Consider the following 24,441-nt stretch of genomic DNA (forward strand, 5'->3'; position numbering starts at 1 on the left):
AACATATTTATGTCAAAGCTTAATTCATTTTCTTTTTGACGAACAAAACAAACAACAAACACAGTGACACTTTTTATTTAGTTTTTGCACAAAAAAGTAATTTTGAGCTACTTTCGCTCAAACCAATTTTGCCCTCTTTCTGGCTGCTTGCACCTGCTCTGTCAGCGAGTTATCGAAGCCACTCAGCACAGGTTATGTATGAAATAAACTACGCTAGCTCACCTGTCCATATTTGTGCTTGAGCAAATGATTGCGTACACACTTCAGGGCATGTGGCACATCACACATGAAATAAAGGTACGCGCGCTCAGGCAGGCATGGATGTGGAATCTTGTGAGAAAGTGAGGTTACGCTGCCGCTGATTCCCATCTGCTGCCACATCGAGCGATTGTTCCCAGCTCCGTCACTGACTACGGCGATCACCATAGCACCATGTTTATGCAATTGCATTACTTCTTGCAAGACCAGCTCTGCTAAAATCCTGCCAGGCGCAGCACCTTTCATGGCAAAGGTGGCAATCGGTTGCACCCTGCTCTCCAGAAGTGGTACGAGCACGAGCGCATGACCTGCAAGTTGGTCAGTTCCTTAATTTGAAATACCACCGTAGTCCACAAAACCATTAATTTTGAAGGTTGACTTGTTGAAATTGTACGCCTGGCGTAACCTAATTTCATCCAAAATCAGTGTGCCGAATTTCTTCCCATCTGCTCTGTTGTCCAGCTGTTTTCCAATGGCTTCCATACAGAGAGGATTGAAACCGTATGCATGATATTCCTTTCAGAATTTATGTGAGACGGCTCAGGGAGGGCAAGGGCAGCACATTCATGTCAGATGGAAACTTATATGCTCGAGGGCTCGCTATCCTCAGCATTAAACAATTCAGAAGCCAGTCCGCATTGTACCGCGCGCCACACGGAGACTTTGCTTTCAACTGTTTAAACGATGTCATAAATGCAAGGAAGTTGGGCCAACGCTTCCTCGATCCTGTTATCGGGAATTTCAGAAAGCCTTTTCTTCAGAGCCAAAATTTCATTCTTTTGCTTTTGATGCGCAGCAGCCGCCCTAAGCAGCCTCTTCTTCCCATTGCGTAGTTTCTGAAATCGCTTGAGCGTTGCGCTCGGAGCCTTAATGCTCAGACGAAGTTTCCTCTGTAGACGGAGACAACGCGCGCAGACTAGTTGCTTTGTAAGTGCATGCACTGCTTGTGGTGCATATTGTCGCGTAGCTGTCTTTGCGTTTTTTTCGTTGCCTGTGCTGTGTGGCAGTGTTCCTTTCTTTCTTACCGCTTTTCTCTCAAAATGTCTTTTCGCCCACGAGTCGGGAGGCCGGTTGGGGGGGGGGGGGGGGGACTCTCACGCGCGGCACCCCCCGTTCCGCCTGAGGGTCCGGGGCCGGCCGACTGCGCTGTCACCCCCTCCCCCCCTCCTTTGTACTGGTGACGGAAGCGGCGCCTCCTAATTGCTCAAACTGTGTGGGGATGCTTCTCGACTCTTTTGTGCGTTTTCTTTTTGTAGACGCCGCCAGTTCGTCTAAAGCCCAACGGATGTCTCTGTAGTTTTTTGTGCATCTTTACTTTTCTTTGGGTCATAATTCTTCAGGCAAGCGGCTGTCATCAAGTTCAAACTCGGCGAAGTCCGCCAACGATTGGCTGGGAGGATTTGAATCTGTGCGGCCTGATTGGCCCTGGTCAACGAAGAGTTGGTATTGGTGATCTGTTTGCTCTCGGGCGGGATGTTGTGACGTTCCCCGAGGGCCCCAGGGCAGTTCGCGCCGGAGACACCGAGGGCCGAGGTCGCAGCGAGTGCTGCTGAGATGTCGCAGTTATGAATTGTACAAGTGCGTAAATGCTTATATTCGGTTAACCAAAGTTCAAATAAATCAAATCAGGAATGCTTCTCTCAGCATTCTTTCCACACTTGCAATGCTAGTCGCAACTCGAAATAGCCTCTTGTGAATTTTGCTGTAGCCGTTTACGCAGCAAGTACCATCCTCTTCAAGCACAACAGTTTTCATTACTCGCAGATGCCCGGCTACCAGTTGCCTCATATAAAATACTCCGCATCGCTTCTGTGTTGCGTCGTCCTCAACAATTTCGAACTTCCAGAGCGCAGAATTCAGTGTCACGTTCATGAGCTCGTTGAGCACCAAGTGTGTAGCGCATATTTCTCAGGTTCCTTCTTCCAAGCCCAACAGCAGGTTTGAAGTTTAAGCGCTGTCACTACAAGCTTCGCCCGATGCCGGCACTTGCGCTCGTTCTTTTGGTGGACGTCGCTTTCGGTTTACATTTTTTCGCTTTGAGATGTGCTCAGGCAGCCAAGGGAAGAGCCGAAGAAGTGGGCCGGGAACAAGCATCCATTTCCCAAGAGGAATCAATATTTCTTTGTTACCCACAACATGCTTGCAGTATTTCAAAATGTCGTCGTCCTCAAAGTGGCGTTCACACACTTTTGATTTGTTTGTGAGGCGTTAGTCTTTTCCGTGTAGCATGCGTTCCCACCTTTTAAACTCTCCAGCGTCTTGCGACGGTGCGAAAAAATGGTGACCAGCGGCATCGTGTCTCAGGCCGCTGGTGCAGCCGGGGGCAAAATAGCACGGCATAGGGAACTTCTTGCTGTCATGAGACACGGAAACGCTTCTTCAAGAAGCTTTTCAAGAGAGCAAATCACGACACATCACACAACACCTACAAAACGGAGAAGGATAACGGCAGACGATGCAGTGCAATCAACATGAAACCAGAAGTGAAAGCAGAAGTCAAGTTTCAAGTTCATTACCAGAAACGCATTTACGATGCCTAGCTCAGATATGACAAATTTTCACAAAGAGGCTCAAAATTTAGAACTGTGAAATAACTACTACTCAAAATGGAAACCTGAAATCTACCAGAAATGGAGCAACTTCTATCAGAAACGAAACAAAAAGTGACGAAAGACGCGATCGCAGCGCCGCTAGTTCGCGTGACCACCACTTTGGTCATCTCCCGAGCGGAGCTGTGAAACTGAAGTAAGAACGTTGGTTTGGCCGTCTGTGGTTTGGCACCTACAAAACAGAACGCTTTCCTTACATGGCATTGTTTTTGTTCGGTTATAGTTGGGTACAGTGAGCGTGTATGCGTGCGTGCTAGGTTTCCCAGTTGGCGTCGGTGACAGCGCGGCATGAGTGCTCGACGGGGAGCGCCTTCCGAGCCGGTTGCGACACCGAGGCGACCGCAGCGTGTGAAACGCTCCACGCCGGTGCTGACGTCGCGCGCCGACCCAGTGGTGCAGAAGCTGCGCGCCAGGTTCGAGCCGCAGCTGCTGGACGCTGCCTCGAACCGCCTCGGGAGGAAGCAACCGACGGGAAGCGACGACGGCTCTGAATCCGGAGGCGCGGTTTGTGACAAGCGAGCGTCGGTTCTTCAGCGGGCCCGCCAGTACGACGCTTTGAGCACGTCGCGCCCGCCGAGAACGTCCATGCAGCAGCCGTCCGCGCCGATCAAGCCTCCGCGGACGTTCGCTCACGATATCTACACCGAGATGAAGCAGCGCGTGTGGCCGAACGCCAGCAGGCGCGGCACGGCGCTCTCGGCCGACGACTCGGTGGTCGCCCACGACTACGACGAGGTGTACGTCAGCGATGGGATGCGGCGCAGTCTAAGCGACGAGCACATCTATGCCGAACCCGGTGCGAGTCGCAGCTGCGCAAAGCCTCGGGAGCTCCACTACATGGTTGGTATTTCTCCGACTCATCGCAAAGCTTGCATATCTGCTGACTGCAGTACGTATGTATGAGCCACTTTTGGTTACATAATTGAAAGCGTTCGCTAGCGAAAATGCTTCGACTTGTTGCTATGTTAGTTCAATCCCTGCCGAGGTTTCTCTTGCTTTCTCATCGAACGCACGTGTTCGTTGTTGCCGGATTAGTTGGTTGCATAGCGAATACTGTGGTAAGACGCAGACAAAACGTTGTGCCATTTCGAACAGAATAGGCAATGGCTTTGGGTAGGGGCACATTCACTTTGACGATGACGTATTTGCTAGACTCAAATGTCATGATAACGGCAACAGCAATTTTAGCCATAAATTTAATTTTTTTTGTAGTTTATGTCTGTGGTTCTGTATTCGTTACGTAACTCAGAACTTGCATGAAGAAATGTGGGCTGTCGGCATTCAGAAAAAAAAAGGTTTATTATTATGTTTATGTGTAGTTATTTACAGTTTTACATTTCTGCACCTTAGAGCTTTAGGACTACACACAAAAAAAGACATCAAAACAGAAATACAACTCATACATTGGTAATTGTGTGTGCCAAATATCGATATACAAAAATATTATAATAGCAAAAGCATCTGTGTACACGGTGCGAATAATACATCAAAACACTGAGATATAAAAAGTATAATTTTTAATGGATGGATGTTATGAGCGTCCCCTTTGGAACGGGGCGGTGGGTCGCGCCACCAAGCTCTTGCTATTATACTGCCTAATGTCCTACCTAGGCTAAACAATGAAAAAAAAAACCACTATGAACTACCATGCCCAAATTTTCTGATCCCCTATTGCGAACTGTGCTTTTGTACGTCTCCGTCTTTTGTCGTTTTCCTACTTTTATTCCACTAATCCTCCAATCGCCTCTTACTAATGCCTATTGCGGACATGTTTGCTTTACCACTGCTCCTGCTGAAACCAAGGGCTTCAAGGAGGCCAGTGGTGCCTAAATCGACCGCTGGGTAGACATCTTCACATTCTAATAAAACATGCTCAGTCGTTTCCCTAGCTTTACCGCAGCAAGCACATGCTTCTTCTTCCATCTTATATCTCGCTTTATAGGTGCATGTTCTAAGGCATCCCGATCTCGCTTCGAAAAATAATGAGCTTCCCTTTGAGTTATCATAAATGGTTTCTTTCCTGATTTCGTTTTTTCCTCTTAAGTAGTTACTCATGGCAGGTTTCTTTTCCATTGCCGCCACCCATGAGATTATTTCAGCCTCTCTGACTTTCCGCTTGACCTTCTTTGTTGCTGTGTTGCCCACCCCACAGGCCGCATACTTGTTGGTAAGCTTCCTAGTTCTTTTCCTCCACTGTGAATCAATGTTTTTCCTGTACAGATACCTGAACACTCTCCCAGCCCATTTACTTTCTTCCATATTCCTCAGCTATTCTTCATACTCAATTTTACTGCAAGCTTTCTTCACTTCAAAACTAGTTCAGCCCATGTCACCTTGCACAGCTTCATTTGTAGTCTTACCGTGAGCGCCCAATGCTAAGCGACCCACTGACCTTTGGTTCTCGTCAAGTCCTAATTGTACCCCTGATTTAAAGCAAACAGCCGCATTTCCAAAAGTAAGTCCTGAAACCATTACACCTTTCCACATACCTCGGAGGACCTCGTACCTATTGTATCCCCATAGCGCTCTGTGCTTCATTATGGCTGCTTTTCTTTTCGCCTTTGCTGTTATGGTTTTTTACTGTATTTCCATATATCTATTGCCTTCGTTTATATATATACCAAGGTATTTATATTCTGTTACCCGAGGTATTTCTTGGCCCTGTATCTCCACTATCTGTTCACTGTTTTCATTGAATTCCATAACACCTGATTTTCTAACCCCAAATTTCAAGCCGAAATTGTTGCCTTCCTGTCCACAGATATTAGCCAGACGTTGCAAATCACTTTGCTTGTTAGCTAGCAACACAATGTCGTCCACATAAAATAAACCTGGGAGTTGCTGCTCTACTACTATACCCGCCTGTTTGTATGAGAGATTAAATCCGATATTACTTCCTGCTAGCGCCCTCTCCATCCTGACCATGTACATCATAAACAGCAGCGAGGATAAAGGGCACCCCTGCCTCAGTCCCTTGTTGATATAATTTTCTCCTCGCTTCTCATCCCTTCCCATTCAACGCAAACAGTATTTTCTAGGTAAATCTCTCTCAAAAACTTTAGACAATTGTTACCCACGCCTTCCCCTTCCAGAACATCCCACAAAATGTTGCAGTCTACGTTGTTGTAGGCTCCTGTAATGTCTAAAAAGGCCACATACAACGGTCTGCTTTCTGCTTTTGATATTTCGATACACTGAGTAAGAACAAACAAGTTATCATCCAAATGCCTACCTATTCTGACGCCATTCTGAATCTCTCCCAAAATGCCATTATACTCTGCCCTTGCTTGAAGCTTTAATTTGATTGCCTGCATTCCTAGCCTGTATATTACCGATGTAATGGTCAACGGTCTATACGAGTGAATTCTGTCTTTCTTCCCCTTACCTTTATGAATCAAATTAATTCTACTTTCTCGCCAACTGTCTGGTATTTGTCTATCTTTTAAAGTTTTTTGCACTGCTTTCACCAGAGCTTCCTTACTTTTTGGTCCTAGTTCATTTATCAGCCTAACGGGAACCTCGTCTAGCCCTGTGGCTGTGCACTTAGGAATTTTCTCTTCCGCTTTCTTCCAGTTTAAATTTGTCAGCACCAGCTCCTTTTCCACTTGGGTATCCTACATGCTCTTTTTTTCTTCAAATACAACCTCGTCATTGCCTTGGAAAGATTCGGCTGTGACTTTTCGCATGCAAGTTATTGCCGCTTCTCCTTCGTCTGTTTTCATCTTCGTCTAGGATATGTTGTTGTATTGTTGTTGAATTCCTGCCTAATAATTTTATGTGGTCCCAAAATATTCTATGTGTGGCCTTCTTTTTGTCACATATTTCTGACAACCAACGTTCACTTTCACCTTTTAATTTTGCTTGCACCAGTATTTGAACCATAGACTCTTTCTCCCGGTATATTTACCATTTACTGGTTACTTCATCCTGCGGCAACTGCGCCTTCTTTGCCTGCCTGTGCTCTCGAGATGCTTTCTGTCGTTCGGCGATCGCTTCTCGTATCTTCTTGTTCCACCAGCTTTTTGGTTTCTTTTCGCCTTTCCAACGAACATGTTGTTTCTCTTTCCTTATTTCTGCCGTTATTACACTAAGAGGCTCACCATATTCCCACTCTTTACTTGGCCATTTGCCAAGTTCTTCCTCAACTCTAGTGTCTATATTTGCTATTTGTGCAGCGTTAAAATTTGGACTGGCCATTTTGCTCTCCTTGCTCTCTTTCCCAATTATATGTGCCATTTTCAAAATGATGCGTTTATGGTCACTCCCTATGCTGCTAAACCCTTCCTCATCAATGACCATTTCTCTCAACTGATCATGAATTCCTTTCATCAGACAGTAATCAATGGTCGATTGCCGGTTTACCACTTCCCACGTGATCTGTCCTTCACACTTAGGCCCTGTATTCACGATAACGAGGTTATGTTGCTCACAAAGGTCTAGCATTGACTTAACGTTATTGTCGGTATAGCCATCTAAATCCTGTATGTGGGCATTCATGTCACCTAATAGAACAATTTCAGCACCATTCCTGAAACTCTTATAATATAATAATAATCTTTATTTCTCTCTTTCCACAGAATACAGAATGAGAGCGGACGTAAGGGTAAAAGCCCCATGCAGCGGCTTGAAAAAAAAACCCCATTACGCCCCACATGACAGTATGACGAGGAAACAGCTTAGTCATGACAAACGCAGAGAAATACTAGAAACATGGGAATACATTGCGAAATTTGTGAACGTACAAGGGCAAAAATACAGTAGGGATCATGTAAGAAAATATACGTACAAAATTGAGAACAGCCTTAGTGCATTTGTTAACATTGTGTGATGTAAGAAACAATAGCGTGACATACAAAAACAGAATGAAACACCATACATTAGTGCAGGAGCGGCAAAACACTAACTTATTTTTCGATATTTCTTGCAGTGAGATGTTATTACATTCAAGTGTGTTAAGGCAACAGGGAAGTTTATAGGTGCTTGATTGAAATCGGTACACAGTCCGACAAAACGGTGTAGACCAAGCGGTGCAACGGCATACATTGTACATGGGCACAGGTTGAATAGTGTCAACATATCTGCATTGCTTGTTCTAATAGCATTCTTGTACATAAGAATTAATCTGAGGCATAAAGATTAGGCACTTGAATTGTTAAACTCGGAATAATAGCTTTCTGTGTGGGCATACCATGGTATGCTAGCAATTAATCTTATTGCACATTTCTGAGTAACAATAATCTTGGATAAATTATGCTTCGTACTTGTGCCCCAAACAGTGTGGCAATAGTTGAAGTATTGGAACTAAGAAAGCGTTGTAGATTAATAGTTTAATTCTTGTCGATAGCACATACCGTTGACGACATAGCACCATATTCACTTTGTTCATCTTTGATCGTATGTTATTAATTTGGGCATCCCAATTAAGCGATTCCGAGAAGGTTACTCCCAGACCTTTGATAGTACGCGTGATTTCAATATAGTTGTTCCCAAACCTAAGCATAATATCTTTTACAACTTGGTAAAAGTGGTAGTGTGGAGTGGTAGTTGACGTGCACAGCATCAATTGAAGTGGTGGGCTGATCATGCCGGCGTTCTGTGTAGCCTGCAGTTGCATGAACACCAGCGGCCGTGACGATGTTCCATTACTCCCCACAAGACAAGAAGCATGCAGCCAAGTGGGAGGCTGCTGTGAATCGAAAGAATTTCAAGCGCTCAAGAACAACAGTGCTGTGCTCAAACCAATTCTGTGACGACGATTACTACCAGAGTTTATCAACAAAGCGTGAATGAGTGAGAGTACGACTTTCTGCTGGCAGGCTTTCTAAACGCAGCGCGAAAAGGTCGGGGCAACGAACGCACAAAGGCGGGACGGGTGTGGGCGGATGGATGGTAACTGGTCTTGGAAGACCTTATGAATACACGAACTCGTCCAAACCTGGATTTTGATTTATTGCTAGCTCCTTCATGTTAGCACGCTGAACGGAAGGTACATGTTCATCTCCCACCCTTGACGCAGGTTTGGTTACAAACCGCTGTTAATTTTCTATTCGCATGTGTGTTGTGAAACAGCCAACATGCACCTACCATAATGAAGTGCAAGTGTAAAGTTTTCATGTGTTTGAAAGCCGGCACACGCCAGGACGCTGCGCTCCCCCTCGCGCACAGAGAGAAAGCAGCTGTCTCATGTAGCCAACGGAATTCGCCGCCTTTACGGCTGCTGTTACGAGTAGCGTGCGGATGGCCCGCTGATGAAGGCCACTACACGTGCTACAAGAGCCGGAACACTTTTCCTGCATGTAAACCGTCTGTGTACCGTCGAAGTGAGCGCCAGCTCACTTCGGAACTTGTCAACATAAACTTGTGAGGCATACATAAAAGGTTTTCTTAAAATGTCACCCCCAAAAATCTAACTGATGGAGATTGTTCGATGGTATCATTCTGAAATTTTAAATCTAATCTTACAGTGGGGTGGGTTCCTCGAGGACGGAAGAGTATTTCATTTTACTGATGTTTAATTGGAGTCTATTAGATTGAAGCCACAAATCCAGACCTGTTAGCCATTCGTTAGCTAGATGAAATACCTCTTTTACATCAGCACCTAACAAAAATACATTCGTGTCACCTGCATATAAAATTAACCTCATATTTTTGTTAATATTGTTGCAGGAAGAAAGCAGGCCCACGAGTGTAAAATAATACAGTGAAAGCTCGTTAATTCGACTTCTGTTAATTCGGAAAATCCGATATTCGACCTTCGCGCCTGGTTCCTACAATTATATATAGGAGTCTATGGGACGAAACTCTCGTTAATTCGGATGGATTCCAGCCCACCTCGGATAATTTGGACGATTTCGGGCAGCCACCGAGGCTCAAAAACAAAAATACAGCAAACGCGGCACAAAAGTGATACCCAAACCGACGCCTCATTGCCCAAACGCAGCATCGCCATTGACATCAAGTGGCTGAAACTTGGCCAATCCAATCCAATTGGCTCGACTTGTGGCTGGATGGGTGCTTTTGCTTGTTTTCGCATGTGTCGGCGCAATGCCTCCTTTGCTAGATGCCTGCCACGTTGTCCGGTAGCTCGGTTCCGGGCCCTCTTCCTTTTCTTTCCTCTGCGAATAGGCAACAAACGCCTGCAACTTGCAATCACGTGCTGCGGCCTCTGAGATTAACGTGGCATCTGTCACCGTCTCGGAGGCCCGCGTTAACGCTCGTTAACAGACGCCCGCGCATATAACGCGCCGGCAGATGCATTCAGCCACCGCCACATCCGCCGGAAGTTGAAAAGGCAACAAGTTCCGCCTCACGCAATTTGTGCTGAACTAACTTCAACTAAGGGAACCGCCACTACAATGGGAAAGCGAGAAATGCGGCGGGCATCTAGTAAAGAAGGCATTGGACGGCGTTTTCGACGGGGCCATTTTGTCGCTTTGTTGCTGTTGGTGCGCTACATCCTTGCACGCTGTTTTGCCGTGGACCGCTGGATTTAGCGCAGCTCAATTATTGAACTTTTATTGGTGCTTTTCTGTTGTGCGCCCGTGTCACTGCATTCTCCGCCGATGGCAACGCCGGCGAAGCGGCCGAAATACGAGGCGAAGGACTTGGCTACCAAGGTGGAAATTTTGCGGGCCCTGAAGGACGGACTCTCTCGACAAGAAGCCATGAAGAAGTACGACGTGAAAAGTACCTTGAGCACGTATGTGAAAAATGAACAGATTCTTCAGGCGTTCGAAAGCGAGAAGTTTCGAGCGTCACGAAAGCGTCTGCGAACAGCAGCTCATCCAGAGTTGGACGAGGCTTTGCTTCGGTGGGTGGTCGACTCACGTAATGCAGATCCGCCATTGAGTGGACCCCTCATCATGGCGCAAGCCGAGAGGTTTGCACTGAAGATGCATATCGATGCATTCAAGGCATCGGAAGGGTGGTGTGTGCGCTTCAGAGAGCGACATGGCCTCGTTTTTAAGACTGTGTGCGGCGAAAGAGGCGCTGTCAACGAAGACGTTGTCAACAACTGGAAGAACGCTCAGCTGCTTGAGCACATCGCCGCCTACGATCCAAATTACATATTTAATGCTGATGAAACAGCACTTTTCTTTAAGGCTTTGCCAGACAAGACTGTGACCATGAAAGGAGATCCGTGCGTCGGTGGCAAAAGATCCAAGGAACGCGTCACCATTCTTTTAGCCGCCGACATGACAGGAGCAGAGCGCTCGCCGCTTGTCGTCATTGGAAAGGCACAAAAGCCACGGGGCTTTAAGAACATGCCTGCTCTTCCGGTGGAATACCGAGCGAATAAAAAGGCCTGGATGACGTTGGAAATTTTTCGTGGCTGGATAAAGAAGTAAGAGCGACAGTTTTCCTCAAAGAACCGCAAAGTGTTAATGGTGCTGGACAATTGTAGTGCGCATAACAGTGTCACCGGACTGGACAACATAGAAGTTGTTTTCTTGCCGCCGAGCACAACATCGACCCTCCAACTGATGGACCAAGGCATAATTCAGTATGTCAAGACCAAATACCGCAGGCGCGTGCTGGAATGGATGCTCCTGTGCCATGAAGTTGGCAAGCAGTACGACGTGAATCTTTTGAGCGCGGTCAACATTCTTGCCTTCGTTTGGCACAACACGCCCGCGGATGTCGTCGCCAACTGTTTTAGACACAGTGGCTTCATTGTGCGTGAGTCTGGCGATGATGCAGTGGCCGAAGTGTCGCTAGATGACAACGGAGATGACTGCGAGGATTTTGGAGCAGTTCTGCCGGATGCGGTGGCACTCGCTGATTACGTCGGCATTGATGACGGCGTTGTTACAGCCGGCTCACTTACCGAAGAAGAAATTGTCAGGGACATGCTGCGCGGCGAAGATTCTGAGGAGGAAGAGGAGCCGCGAGAGGAGCAGCCTTGGCCCCCTCGCACTGTGAAGGAAGCTGCGGAGGCCCGCGCTGTGTTGGAAGAATTTTGTTGGGACACTCCAGACAGCATGCGAGCTTCTAAGCACCTGGAAGGACTTCGTAAAATAGTATCCGCGCGGGTTTCTGCTCGAAAGCAGACAAGCATCCTCGATTACTTTGCGCAGTAAAGGTTTGTTGATGAAAGTCGTGCATTTATTGTTTTTGTTGTCCGCTCGATAATTCGGACATTCGGTTAATTCGGACATAATTTGTGGTCCCTAGAAGTCCGAATTAACGAGCTTTTACTGTATATATTTACACTGGTGTATATGGCATTCAGGCAACTGCCAGACTTCGTCTCCCTCTAGTGCAATTCAACTTCTTCCTTCCCTTCACCATAACAACACCCTCCCAGCGGAGTAGCTCCGTGCCGGTGCAAGTTATAGAGCCTCACTTAATGGGGGGACATAGGGCTTGAGCCTGGCGACAAGAACAACATCGCTGGTGACGTTAGGAGGCACTGAAGGCTGACCGACTGGGGCGATCTCGTATGTCACGCTGGACAGTTGGCGTAAGATTTGGTACGGACCAGAATAACGGGAAAGTAGTTTTTCCGACAAGCCGACGTGACCTGAAGGCATCTAGAGAAGGACAAGGGAACTAGGTGAAAAATGGTAGTCTCAGTGCCAAAGGTCGTAGCGTCGCTTTTGAGAAGCTTGCGAGACTGTGAGGCGATGACGGGCGACATCTCGGGCCTGGGCGACTAAGTCAATAGCATCGGAAGCGTAACCAGTGCTGGGTGATTGTACTGCAGAAGCTAGCAATGTGTCAAAGGACACGGTGGGGTCACGGCCATACAAAAGGTAAAATGGTGAAAATCCGGCAGTGTCATGACGGGACGAGTTGTATGCGAAAGTGATGTATGGTAAAGCGACGTCACAGTAGCGGTGACCGTCGGAAACGTACATGGCCAGCATTCCAGTTAGCGTGCGGTTGAGTCGCTCGGTGAGGCCGTTCGTTTGAGGGTGGTACGCGGTAGCAAGCTGGTGTTCTGTAGAACAGGAGCGGAGCAGATCATCGATGACCTTCGACAGAAAGTAGCGACCGCGATCCGTCAGCAACTGGCGAGGGGCGCTGTGGTGCAGAATGACGTCGTATAGTAAGTCGTATAGTGGTCGGCAACATCTGTAGCTCAGCTGGTTGGTAGTGCTCGTGCGATGGCATATATCGTGGCATAATCGGTTGCTACAGCAATCCATTTGTTGCCTTTGATGGGAATTGGGAAGGGGCCAAGGAGGTCTAAGCCCACACGGAAGAAGGGCTCTGTAGAGATATCAATTGGTTAAAGCAAACCAGCGGGAGGCATAGCAGGCGTCTTCCGGCGCTGACACAGGTCGCAAGAAGCGACATAACGGTGCACAGAGTGATAAATGCCGGACCAGAGGAAGCGGCAACGTAGGCGGTCGTATGTACGAGTGAAGCCCAGATTTTCAGCAGTAGGAGCATCGTGAAGTTGCTGGAGCATGGAGAGTCGAAAGTGCTTGGAGGAGTTCCGAGCTGTCGGGACGCGACAATGCTACGAACGCTACGACGGTATAAAGTTCCATCGCGCAAGGTGAACATCCCGAAGGACAGATCATTGGGCGAGGAGCTTAGACGTTCCATAAATGTTTGAAGAACAGGATCTTTGCGCTGCTCGTCGCCAATATGGAGGAAGCCGGAGAGGGATAGAACACTGATGTCCAAGTCTGCATCGGTATCGTCCGGTTGATCCATGGGATTGCAGGACAGGCAGTCAGCATCTTTATGCAGGCGCCCTACTTATACATAATAAAGAATGTATATTCTTGTAGACGCAGTGCCCAACATGCAAGTCGTCCAGTTGGGTCCTTCAAATAGGAGAGCCAGCAGAGGGCGTGATGATCGGTTACGGCGCAGAAACTGCGACTGAAAAGGTAGGGCTGAAATTTCGCGACCGTCCATACAAGTGCGAGACATTCCTTCTCAGTAATGGAGTAATTTCGCTTGGGCGTGGAAAGAAGGCAACTAGCGTAGCGATGACACGGTCTTGGCCCTGTTGACGGTGAGCGAGTACAGCGCGCATGCCATGACCACTCGCGTCGGTTCGTACTTCAGTGGTTGCAGAAGGGTGAAAGTGTGACAAAATCGGGGGAAGTTGTAAGCCAAAAGAAAGACGTCTTTCTTAAGAAGGTCAGTGAGAGGGTGAGCGATGTCTGCAAAATTTTTTACAAATCGCCAGAAATAAAAGCATAAGCCCAGAAAACTACGGACATCGTTTATTGAACAAGGTACTGGAAAATTTCGCACGGCGTGAACTTTCTGTGGATCAGGTTGGATTCCGGTGGCGTTTACGAGATGGCCGAGCGTGTTAATTTCACGGCGACCGAAATGGCACTTGGAGGAGTTTAGCTGAAGGCCAGCCCTGCGAAACATGGAGAGTATGGTTGTGACGTGCCGCAGGTGGCTCTCAAAGTTCGGCGAAAACACAATCACATCGTTGAGGTAACAGAGGCATGTAGACCACTTCAAGCCACGCAAGAGAGAGTCTATCATGCGCTCGAATGTAGCTGGCGCATTGCATAATCCAAAGGGCATGACATTAAATTGATACAGACCGTCCGGTGTGACGAAGACGGTTTCCTCGCGGTCCATCTCATCGACGCTAATCTGCCAATAGCCGGAGCGGAGGTCAATTGATGAGAACTATTGGGATCCATGAAGGCAGTCAAGAGTGTCACAATGCGAGGCAGCGGATAAACATCCTTCTTTGTTATCCTGTTGAGGTGACGGTAGTCAACGCATAAGCGCCATGAGTTGTCTTTTTTATTTACTAAGACAACCAATGATGCCCACGGGCTACTGGAAGGTTCAATGATGTCCTTGTCCATCATCCTGTCTACCTCTTTTTTTTTTTTTTTTGATGCGAGGATAAATGCCTCAGGGCATACAAGGGTATGTGATGGGGGTGAATAAGGATGATTAAATGAATGAAAAAAGATTTGCTGACTTAATGAAGTCCAAGAGGGATCGATAATGCAGTCCCTGCGTCCAAGCAGTGTAATGGCTCAGATTATGCGGCGAGAGTCCCGCTGCTGCGAGGTGCCGGAGCCTCGTCGGTTTCAGTGCAGGGCAAACCCACAGCAGGTGGTGGATGTCGGCTTCAACATTTCGCGACTTGCAGAGTGGACACTCAGGACGAGGATATAGCGGGCGAAAGTGCGGCCACTTCCTAGTCACGGCAGGAGTGAGGGCTACCCCGACCCGGATCCTCCGAAGCGCAACCTCCTCTGCACGGGTAAGACCGCGGGGGAGGTTTACCGCACACGGAGGTATGAGAGCACGTGTGCGGCGCCGGAGGTGCTCCTTTCTTGTTAAAAGGAGAGTGGCATCATCTAAGTGAAAGAGTTGAGGCAGTGACGATGGAGAGGTCGCTAGACGGGTCGCAGAATCCGCACGGCTTTGGAAGCTTAGAAGGTCGCGTGGGATCCACTCGACAGATATTGGCTGCGGGATGCGTGCCACCAGAAGATGGATCTGTTGGCACATGTCAGGGCTGCGACTGACGCGTCGCAGAAGCCGCGTCGCCTGGAGGGCATCAGTGTGGATGATGATGCGGGCCGTGAGGACCATGGGAAAGGCAGCTACAGAGCACAACGCTTCTCGGAGAGCAAGGAGCTCAGCAAAAAAGGAGGAAGGAGGTTCTTGGACTTGAAACCGGGTCGTCTTATTAAGGGCAGGTGCGCATGGGCAATAAATTGCAGTGGTTGTTTCACAGCCCTTAATGCTTGCATCAACGTAAAGGACGATGGAGCCAAGCGGCAGGTGGGCATCTTGAGCTACAATTCGGTCACGAAGCGACGCCGCCGCGTGAGTTGATGTCGGGCGATGTATATCAGTTGGCTTGTTATCACTCAGCTGTACAAAACTCCAGGGAGGAAGAACTGGCGATGGTGGTGGTAGAAGCGAGTTCGAGAAAGCGTAAGCCCTGAGAGCACACGGTGCGTGGGAAAGGCTGGTCTTAAGCTTGCGAGCATCACGTCGCTGCTGCACCAGCTCATCTAGTGTGCTGAGCTGTGCATTTTCTTGGAGAGCCACGATCGGGGTGATGCGGGGAAGGCAAGTGATGACCCTCATTGCCTCGCGATTAACAGCCTCAAGGCGATCCCATTGTGCCCTCGTCAAATGCTGGAATTGGGCTTGATAAATAAGGCGTGGTTGCACTACCGCCTTCACCAATTGTCGCGCAACATATGAGCGGGCGCCGCCCATTTTAGGAGCAATGCACCTAATCAGACCCAACGTCTGAATTGCCTGCTTTTTAGCGCTGGAGAGCCAAGCAGTTCCGGTTCCCGACTCGTGTACCATCAGACCCAGAATTTTTATAGTTGAACATTGGTGAAGAGGGATTCCGGACAGATGAAGACGAATGGGTGTTCCAGAGAGTTTACGCCGGCCCCAGCGATTGGCGACTGACATGTAAGCAGATTTGCTGACGGAAAGCCTAAGGCCGACCGAAGAGGCATAAGTCGCCGTGATATCTAAAGCTGATTGAAGGGCAGCGGCTTGAGTCTGCAGGTCGTGATGAGTGCTCCATACCGTGATGTCATCGGCGTACAACAAGAACTTTATGTCGGGTACATTGTGCAAGCGCCATGCAAGCGGGATGAAAGCAATATTGAATAATGTGGGTGATAATACAGATCCCTGGGGTACGCCACGAAGAGGGACAAATGAGCCGACGGCGTCACCACTGAGGCGAATTGCAAAATGTCGGTCTTCAAGGAAAGATTTGACAAAATTCCGTACTCTAGGGGGAAAATGCAGCATGTCAATTGAAGCCAAGATGGCAGCATGACTGATGATATCATACGCATTTTCGACGTCCATAGCGAGGACAGTACGGACACTGTGGCTACGAGTTGACGATAAAACCGAGGATGCCAAGACAGCCAGCCCATCTTCAGTACCTATGGATGGACGGAAGCCAATTTGAGCAGGGTGGTAGAAACCGTGGTGCTCTAGCCACCACGACATTCGTGTGGCTAGCATTTTCTCAGCAAGCTTGCACAACGTTGACGTTAGGGAAATGGGTCGGAAGTTGCCAAGGTCAGTCGGCGGCTTGCTTGGTTTCGGAATCGGGATCACAATAGCTGACTTCCAGCCTGGAGGGACAACGCCATCTAGCCATACCTTGTTAATGGTGTCGAGGAGTTGAGGCAGCACAGCGGAACTCAGGTTCTTGTAGGCCTCATAAGTTATAGAGTCTGGACCTGGTGCTGTCTTGCGACTGGTACCATCTATCGCTGCAAGCAACTCAGGCATGGTGAAAGAGCTTGCAATCCCCTCGGAGTCTGCTGTAGATGGTAACCTGTCGATATGTGTCGGAATGCCTGCCAAGGGAGCACCATTGGCTGTTTGAGGCAACACGTCGTACTGCGGGAAAAACTTCCGGGCTGCTTCTCTGGCGAAATCATCCGGCGACAAGCCAGCAGCGAAGCAGGCTGTGGCTGCCGCGTCTGGACGGCGGCCACCGTGTTCCATGGCACGGAAGGTTCGCCAGAGAGAAGCATTCGATGTCTTGGATGAAAACCGCTCACACCACGTATGCCAGTGCCTCCGCGAGAGGTCGCGTTCATATCTGCGGGCCTTAGCAGTAAGGAAATTCAGTCTTGTACGTGCTTGTGCAGAAGTGGGGTCTCTGGATGCTGCCAGCTCAGCTTGTCTGCGAGCAGCCCACAAGTTGAGCAGGCCGATATCCGGTGCCGGTCGATCGACGTCTACCCAGCTGATGGTTGTAGCTTCATTGAGCGCGCTTTGTATGCGGTCAACAAGTAGTGGTGACGAGTCCACAGAGGTATCTTGGAGAGCGGTGCGAAATTTGTCCCAGTTGACCACAGAACACTTGCGGCGCAATTGGCGGGCCTGCGACGGATGAAGGCCGATGATGATAGGGTGGTGGTCACTACCCCAGCAGTCGGGCTCCAGGTGCCAAGTGGGAGTGCCGGGACCCGACCACCACGTAAGATCCGGTGTGTATGTTGTACGTCGAGCTTGAGGCACAGCTCGCGTTGCTGAATCGGGATGGTTCAGTAGTACAAACAACGCATCCGCGAAGGCGTCCCGCACACGCCTACCTCGAGGGCTAGAAGTAGGGTACCCCCAATCTGGGTGAGGGGCGTTGAAATCACTACCAACTAAAATAGGACACGCTGGGTATTGGCGACGGACATTCACCAACCAGCCCAGATTAACTCTTGAAGAAGAGCCACCGGCTGGTCTTATGTAGCATGACACTACCACAACAGTTGCCTTGGGTAACTTCACAGCTACTGCCACTACCTCCTGATATGAGTTACACCAGTTTTCAAGAGAAAGGCAGACCTGAGGATAGCGCGTATCCACATACACTGCCGCCTTTCCTGGAGGGGCAGCTGTGTGCACGCGATGGTCACTCATCGAAGGAGACACGTATCCACTGAAGCCCGGAATGGCAGGCAAGGCGTTGGTCTCCTGTAGTAGCAGGGCCCACACCTGCAGCTTGTTCATACGTAGACGGGATTTAAGCTCCCCCACTTTCGTGGAGAGCCCTCTACAGTTCCATTGAAGCACGCCACAAACACCTGTGCCCGCCATTTTGATTACGAGTCCAGACGTTGCAAAATCACAGATGTCAGGTTGGATAACTGGCTGACCATGAACCGCAAAAGGGATGTTGTAGAGTTATCCGGCAACGGAGCTGAAGATCTGGTAGACTCTGCGACCGATACAGCGGGGCGTGACAGAGACGATGATGCAGCGGAATCGATACTTGTAGTGGTGCGAGATTCCACTGCACGTCGCCGACGCGCAAGTAGTTCACGGTGTTGTCGGAGCTTGGATACCTCTGCTAAAAGGCGGGCAATTTGATTGTCAACTGCTGCCATATCATCACGCGGATGTTCCGGCCCGCTCTGCTTTCTTATAACCAGCGGGCGACGGCGGTCTTTGCGAACTTTGTCGCTGTAAGTCTGTTGGCAATGGGGTGCAGGCGGGTCGGGCTCGGAAAGCTCTGGCCAGTCGTCGTCATCCCACTGGAGCGCCGCAAACCTGTTAGATGTCAGCACTGGTTGTGTTGCAGCATGCTGAGGCCATTGCTTAGGAATCCCGCGACGAACCTTCTGAGTGGCCTTTTGCTTTGTGCGACAAGTTGGAGAAGTGATCTCGTGGTCGTCGGTCTTGCAGAGTCCACATCGATAAGACACTGCGCCAGCTAATACTGCTTCATCTGGCGCTGTAAATGGACAGGATCGGCGCATGTGGCCCGGTTGGAAACATTTGTAATAATAGACGACACTGGGTTTATATGGCCGAGGTCGTAGAATGCAGCCATAGTAGTACAGGCGGGCTGGGGGAGTTGGTGGACCCTGCAAGGTGACGATGCAAGAGCGCCCCTTTCCCATGTAACGCGCTTGAATGACACGGTGAGTAGGACAATAGAGCTCACGCTGGGGAGCAGTCTGGTCCTCGCCAACGTCAACGTTGTAAACGACACAGCGCTGTAGATCCGAGCCCTCTACCAGGTACACCTGGACCGGCACGGTGACCTCGCTCGTTATTGAGAGACGTTGAAGCGTTTGCAAACGCTCGACAGCAGCCAATGTCGGGAGCCACACAGCGATGGTATTTGACTTCTTCCGGGCCGTGAAGCCGCGGAAGCCTGTGGTGCCAAGACAAGCGTCTAGGTTCGCCTGAATAATCCTGTTCGGAATCTCCGTGAGGCTTGTGGGGGCCAGAGCTTTAATGGTTGCTTTATAGCAAACTGAGCCCGGTGTCGACACAACTGGGTGGTCAGTCGTTAGACAGGAACGCTTGCCTTGGGAGCCGCTGTTGGCCGAACACGAATCTGGTGCAGATTGCTCCGAAGGACGCTTCTGAGAACCACGGGGGGCCGACGGCACAGATGGTAGCGCAGAAGACAAGTCCATAGGAGTACTCGTTTCATCATGCACAACAACTGGAGTCCCATTCCCGATCGGTGTCTGGGAAGCCATCGCCGGGCTCCGCCCTGAGGGCAGATCACTCACGGTCTGATGTGCATTGTGGGAAGGCAATGGGTGGTCTGTAGCCGAAGGACTTGGAGCAGGAACCAGGAGCTGGGATCCAGGCTCAGGTGTCAATTGTGCGGCTGGTAACGCCGTCGTGACGAGCGGCACCGGCGAATCTACCGCCGCCAGCGCGTCACCGGAGGCACTAGGCCTAGTCCCAGTGTACAACTCAGCTGCAGGGCCGATGGAGTGACATTCGCTGAATGTCAAAAAACCGGACTGCGCATGAGCATCCGGGGCGTCCTCAGATGTCTTGGGGTCCAATCTCTTGATGTCTGTCTACCTCTTTCTGTATGATGGCCCTTTCTGTTGCGGAGACATGATATGGCTGCCTATGAATGGGGCTGGCGTCACCGGTGTTGATGCAATGCGTGACAACAGATGTCTGGCCAAGTGGACGGTCGTCCAAATCAAAAATGTCCCGATAAGATGACAGGAGGTGATGAAGAGCTGTTGTTTGCTCGGAAGGAAGGTCAAGGGCGATCATCCTAGAAACATCGTCCGCAGGCGTCGAGTATGAAGGAGTGGGTGACAAAGGTCCATTGGTACTGACGAAGGATTCAGAGGTCAAAGAAGAAATCTCAAATTCTTCCAAAGGAGTTATATGCGCTATGGCGATACCGTGTGGCAGCACATGCGACGAAAATCCGAAATTGAGGATGGGCACGCGAGCGCAGTTTTCGCGGATCCGGATTAAGGTGCTCGGTAGGGAAATATTGCGCGACAAAACCACGTCAATAAGCGGCGACACGACATACTCGCCATCAGGTAAGGGAGGACAGGGTATCAGGAGGACATTTGTAGTCGCCTGTGGAGACAGCCTTGCAAACTCAACTGAACATAAGTGGTGTGAAGCACAAGTTGTTGCGTCGGCAGAAAGCAGCAGATCCAACTGTACAACACCTGTGGAGCAGTCAATTTGGGCAGAGTGTTTCGATAGGAAGTCAAGGCCGAGAATTTGGTCGTGCGGACAGTGTTCAAGGACGATAAATAGAACAATGGTATAATGTCCCCCAATGGTCAACTTCAATGTCCAGTAGGTTTCCACACGTAGGCAGGGTCAACAGAGGATTTGTGGGCCGTGTCGAAGTTGCAGCTTCACCTCCGGGAGCTGCACCGCCTAGTTTCCTGAAGCGAAGCGACCGGTTGCAGAAGGGGGCGAAGAGCGGTGAACGAGAGGCGAACGGGACCTACGACCTTGCGGAGACGGGGAGCGGCTGGATCTTGGTGGAGCACTGTCGGCATTGATGTTCCTAGTCGCCGTATAGGGCAAGAAAGTACGATTGTCTGGTACTTGGCGGTGGTGACTTGGATACGACCACCGAGGAGGCGACGACCAGTGATTGTGGCAATGACGGGCAATGTGTCCAATAGCGGAACAATTAAAACAGATGGGTTTATCATCCGCTGTGCGCCAGTCAGCTGGGTTGCGACAGAGTGGCGGAAAGCTTTGCGTTTGGGAGTGAGCGGCTGGAGAAATCTGAGAGGTGTTTGTATGGCGGACCGAGCAGAGAGATGGAATGCCCAAACTTGCTATTTCCTCCCGAACGACCGCTTGTATAAGGGAGATTGCGGTCACGATTTCCCAACAGTCTGAACGAACTGGAGCCGGAGCCATGGCCTCAAGCTCAAGGCGAACGATGCGCGTGATATCTTCTGGTCCTGTAGGCTGAACGAACCGCGGCAGGTCACACAAGATGTCGTGGCGGTATTGGGCAATCGGTCGAAAGTTTGAGCGACACGGCGGCCCTTCGGTTGTTCGAAGCGCTGGCACTCCTTTATAATTGCATCCGTAGTGGCACAATTCTTACACACCAGGAGATTGAAGGCATCGTCTGCAATACCTTTCAGTATGTGACGAATCTTGTCTGCCTCGGTCATGTTGTTATCAGCCTTGCAACAGAGGGCCAGCACATCCTGTATGTACACGACATAGGATTCTGTGGACGTCTGAGCGCGATATGCGAGTTCTTTTTTTGCTGCCAGGCCAAACAGGTCTCGCATTTTTTCTTTGCAGACTTCCGAGCTCCTTAGGTCAGCTTCATGTGTGTCGTACCATTGCTTCGCAGTTCCTCTTAGATAAAATATCACGTTTACTAGCATCATTGTTGGATCCCACCTGTTGTTGTCGCACACTCGCTCGTACATCCTAAGCCAGTCCTCGACGTTGGCGTTGTCTGTGCCACAAAATGTCCCCAGGTCCCGTGGATGAGTGAGGATGACCGTTGGCACGGGCTGCTGAGGCGTTGTCGCATGTGTCGGTTGATTTGCCATTGTGGCGGCAGGTAGATGACGTCCGCTGCGAAGTTCTGTGATTGTACCCAGCACCTTCACCAAAATGTTGCAGGAAGAAAGCAGGCCCACGAGTGTAAAATAATGTATATTTACAACTGGTGTATATGGCGTTCAGGCAACTGCCAGACTTCGTCTTCCTCTAGTCCAATTCAACTTCTTCCTTCACCGTAACAATATTTCCAATATCATTCATGTATAATAAAAATAATGTTGGTCCAAGTAATCCTTGTGGTACACCAAATTTTACAGATAGTCTGTTGGAGTTTACGCTATTTATGCATGTAAATTGAGCTCTCGAAGTAGCTTTTTATCAAAGACCGAGGTTTGCCGTGTATTCCATAGGATGGCAATTTCCTTAAAAGCACATCATGATTGATACAGTCGAAATTCTTTCTGAAGTCCAGAAATATTCCCAGTGTAACTATATTCCTTTCAATATTGTCTGAAATGTGCTCTTTTATTTCGAGAAGTGCACTTTCAGACTTTCTGAATCCAAATGGTTCGCTTACTGTTATATTGTCTATCATCAGAAATCCAGAAAGTCTCTTATGTATTATGTTTTCTGCTTTCTTCGCAAGGATAGGAAGCACTAAGATTGATTTGTAATTGTTCTTGTCTTTAACAGAACGACCTTTATGTATTACGGCCACACAGGCTAGCTTCATTACCTCTGGGAACATAGCGGTTTACGTATAAATTTGAAAATATGCATAAGGGGGATGCTTCCTTATTCTCAGCTCCAGCAGCACAATCGTTTCTTAAGCCCAATATGACATTGGTTATCTCATATTGATCAAAGGGAGACATGAATATAGTATTTTGACAATGTGTTTTCACAAAATGTTCTCAGGGTATTTTAGCGCGGTCATCTGCGGAAACACCCACATCAATAAAGTGTTCGTCAAACACGTTTGTGACCTCGATGTCACTCATTGACTCACTTTCATGCAAAACACGTTTTGGCGAATTTGTCTTGCCTCCCAGATCGCTTGCCATACAAGACAAGAATTTCCCACAATTTCATAAAAAATTTTTCATGTGAAACTCTTCTTTTGCTTTTTTAATATTGGCACTTAATTTATTCCTCACTTTCTTAAATATTTGAAGATCACCTTCACTTCTTGTGCCTAAAGACTTCTGGAAACGTTCTGCCTGTGTTTAATTCTGCTGTAATATTCATGCGATAATCCAAGGTTTTCTTGTTTTTTTGTGTTCTTTAAGAGCTTTTAGTAGAAAGGAGGCATTGTAGGCAGAAGTAAAACACTTCAGGAAGACATTATATGCAACGTAAAGATCATTTTCTTTTATGACAATATCCCATTTATGTTGTACCATGAGTTCTTTAAAGGGAAGCTGCAACACTTTTCGAAAAAAAATGAGTTCTCTGCGGCATTCCACAGTTTTGAGTCCCCTGAACACGAATATCTGGTTCAAAAAGGGCGGAAACAAACGCAAGCGGCTGTTTTTCCAAGAAAACGCGCACCAGCGCCTCAGGGCATCGCGCGAACGCCGCTGTTGCCCGTGATTGGTCGGGGCCGCTGTGACGTCGTTGGCGGTAGTCGTCGGTCAGCGCCGCCGCATGTCTCCGTTTCAGAGCGGAGCACCATTCCTTTCTCTCTGGTAGCACGCGGTTTTGCTGTTCTGGCTTCATAGCTGAGTTGTAAGATGGAACGTTCTTGAACCGACAGCCGATACGGAAAACGATGGCGGCAACGGCTGCGACGACGATGTTGAGTGTGCCAACAGCGAGAGCGATGTGTGCACCTTCTCGCGCGCTGGAAATCTTAGCTTCAAACTCTTTATTGTATGCCTGTGTCACACTGGCTGCTTCAAAATCTTCGATTGGTGATGGTAGTGGAACAGGTTCATCAGGGGCTCGCTTCTCAAGGAGCTCTGCTAGTATCTGAAAGAGTGCAAAGCATGGATGTCATGGATTTCAGCATATCAGTATACATGACAGCAGTTGGATTACTCACAATAATTGAAATAATTTTTCAGTAATTTATGTGATGGAATAGTTGTCGAGTGATAGTAATGTGAAATATTTTGTTTGTAATTTCATGGCTAAAGTAATTTTGTAATTGCGCTAAATATGCACCAGTAAGCTGTGTACGGCGTCAGAACGTTGGTAATGTGGTGAGGTGTCGTTGAGAAACATGGGGGGAGGGCATGAAAGTGTATGTTACCTTAAAGAAAGGTTGGCGTCCCTTTATACTTTGCTTTTTGCTTCTTGTATGCATGAAAACTTTTTGGAAGCAATCGTAAAGTAATACCATTACTTT

At 48.8% G+C, this 24,441-nt stretch overlaps 1 protein-coding gene across 11 annotated transcripts in view; it reads left to right on the forward strand.

Moving 5' to 3' along the window:
- The first annotated feature begins 2,971 nt into the window (after nt 1–2,971).
- Nucleotides 2,972–24,441, forward strand: part of LOC126538440 (DENN domain-containing protein 2D-like) — a 423,989-nt gene continuing 402,519 nt past the window's right edge. For 8 of the 11 annotated variants that reach the window (XR_008613950.2, XR_008613951.2, XM_050185285.3 and 5 more), the window contains exon 1: nt 2,972–3,707. Coding sequence is in view for 9 of the 11 variants with exons in the window: in XM_050185285.3 (XP_050041242.1) it covers nt 3,156–3,707 (552 nt within the window). In the remaining 2 variants the exon portion in view is untranslated. The remainder of the gene's footprint in view (nt 3,708–24,441) is intronic. The other 3 variants (XM_050185283.3, XM_050185286.3, XM_050185282.3) reach the window with 1 other exon arrangement.

The sequence above is a fragment of the Dermacentor andersoni genome, chromosome 4 (assembly GCF_023375885.2).
Source record: "Dermacentor andersoni chromosome 4, qqDerAnde1_hic_scaffold, whole genome shotgun sequence".
Classification (NCBI taxonomy): domain Eukaryota; kingdom Metazoa; phylum Arthropoda; class Arachnida; order Ixodida; family Ixodidae; genus Dermacentor; species Dermacentor andersoni.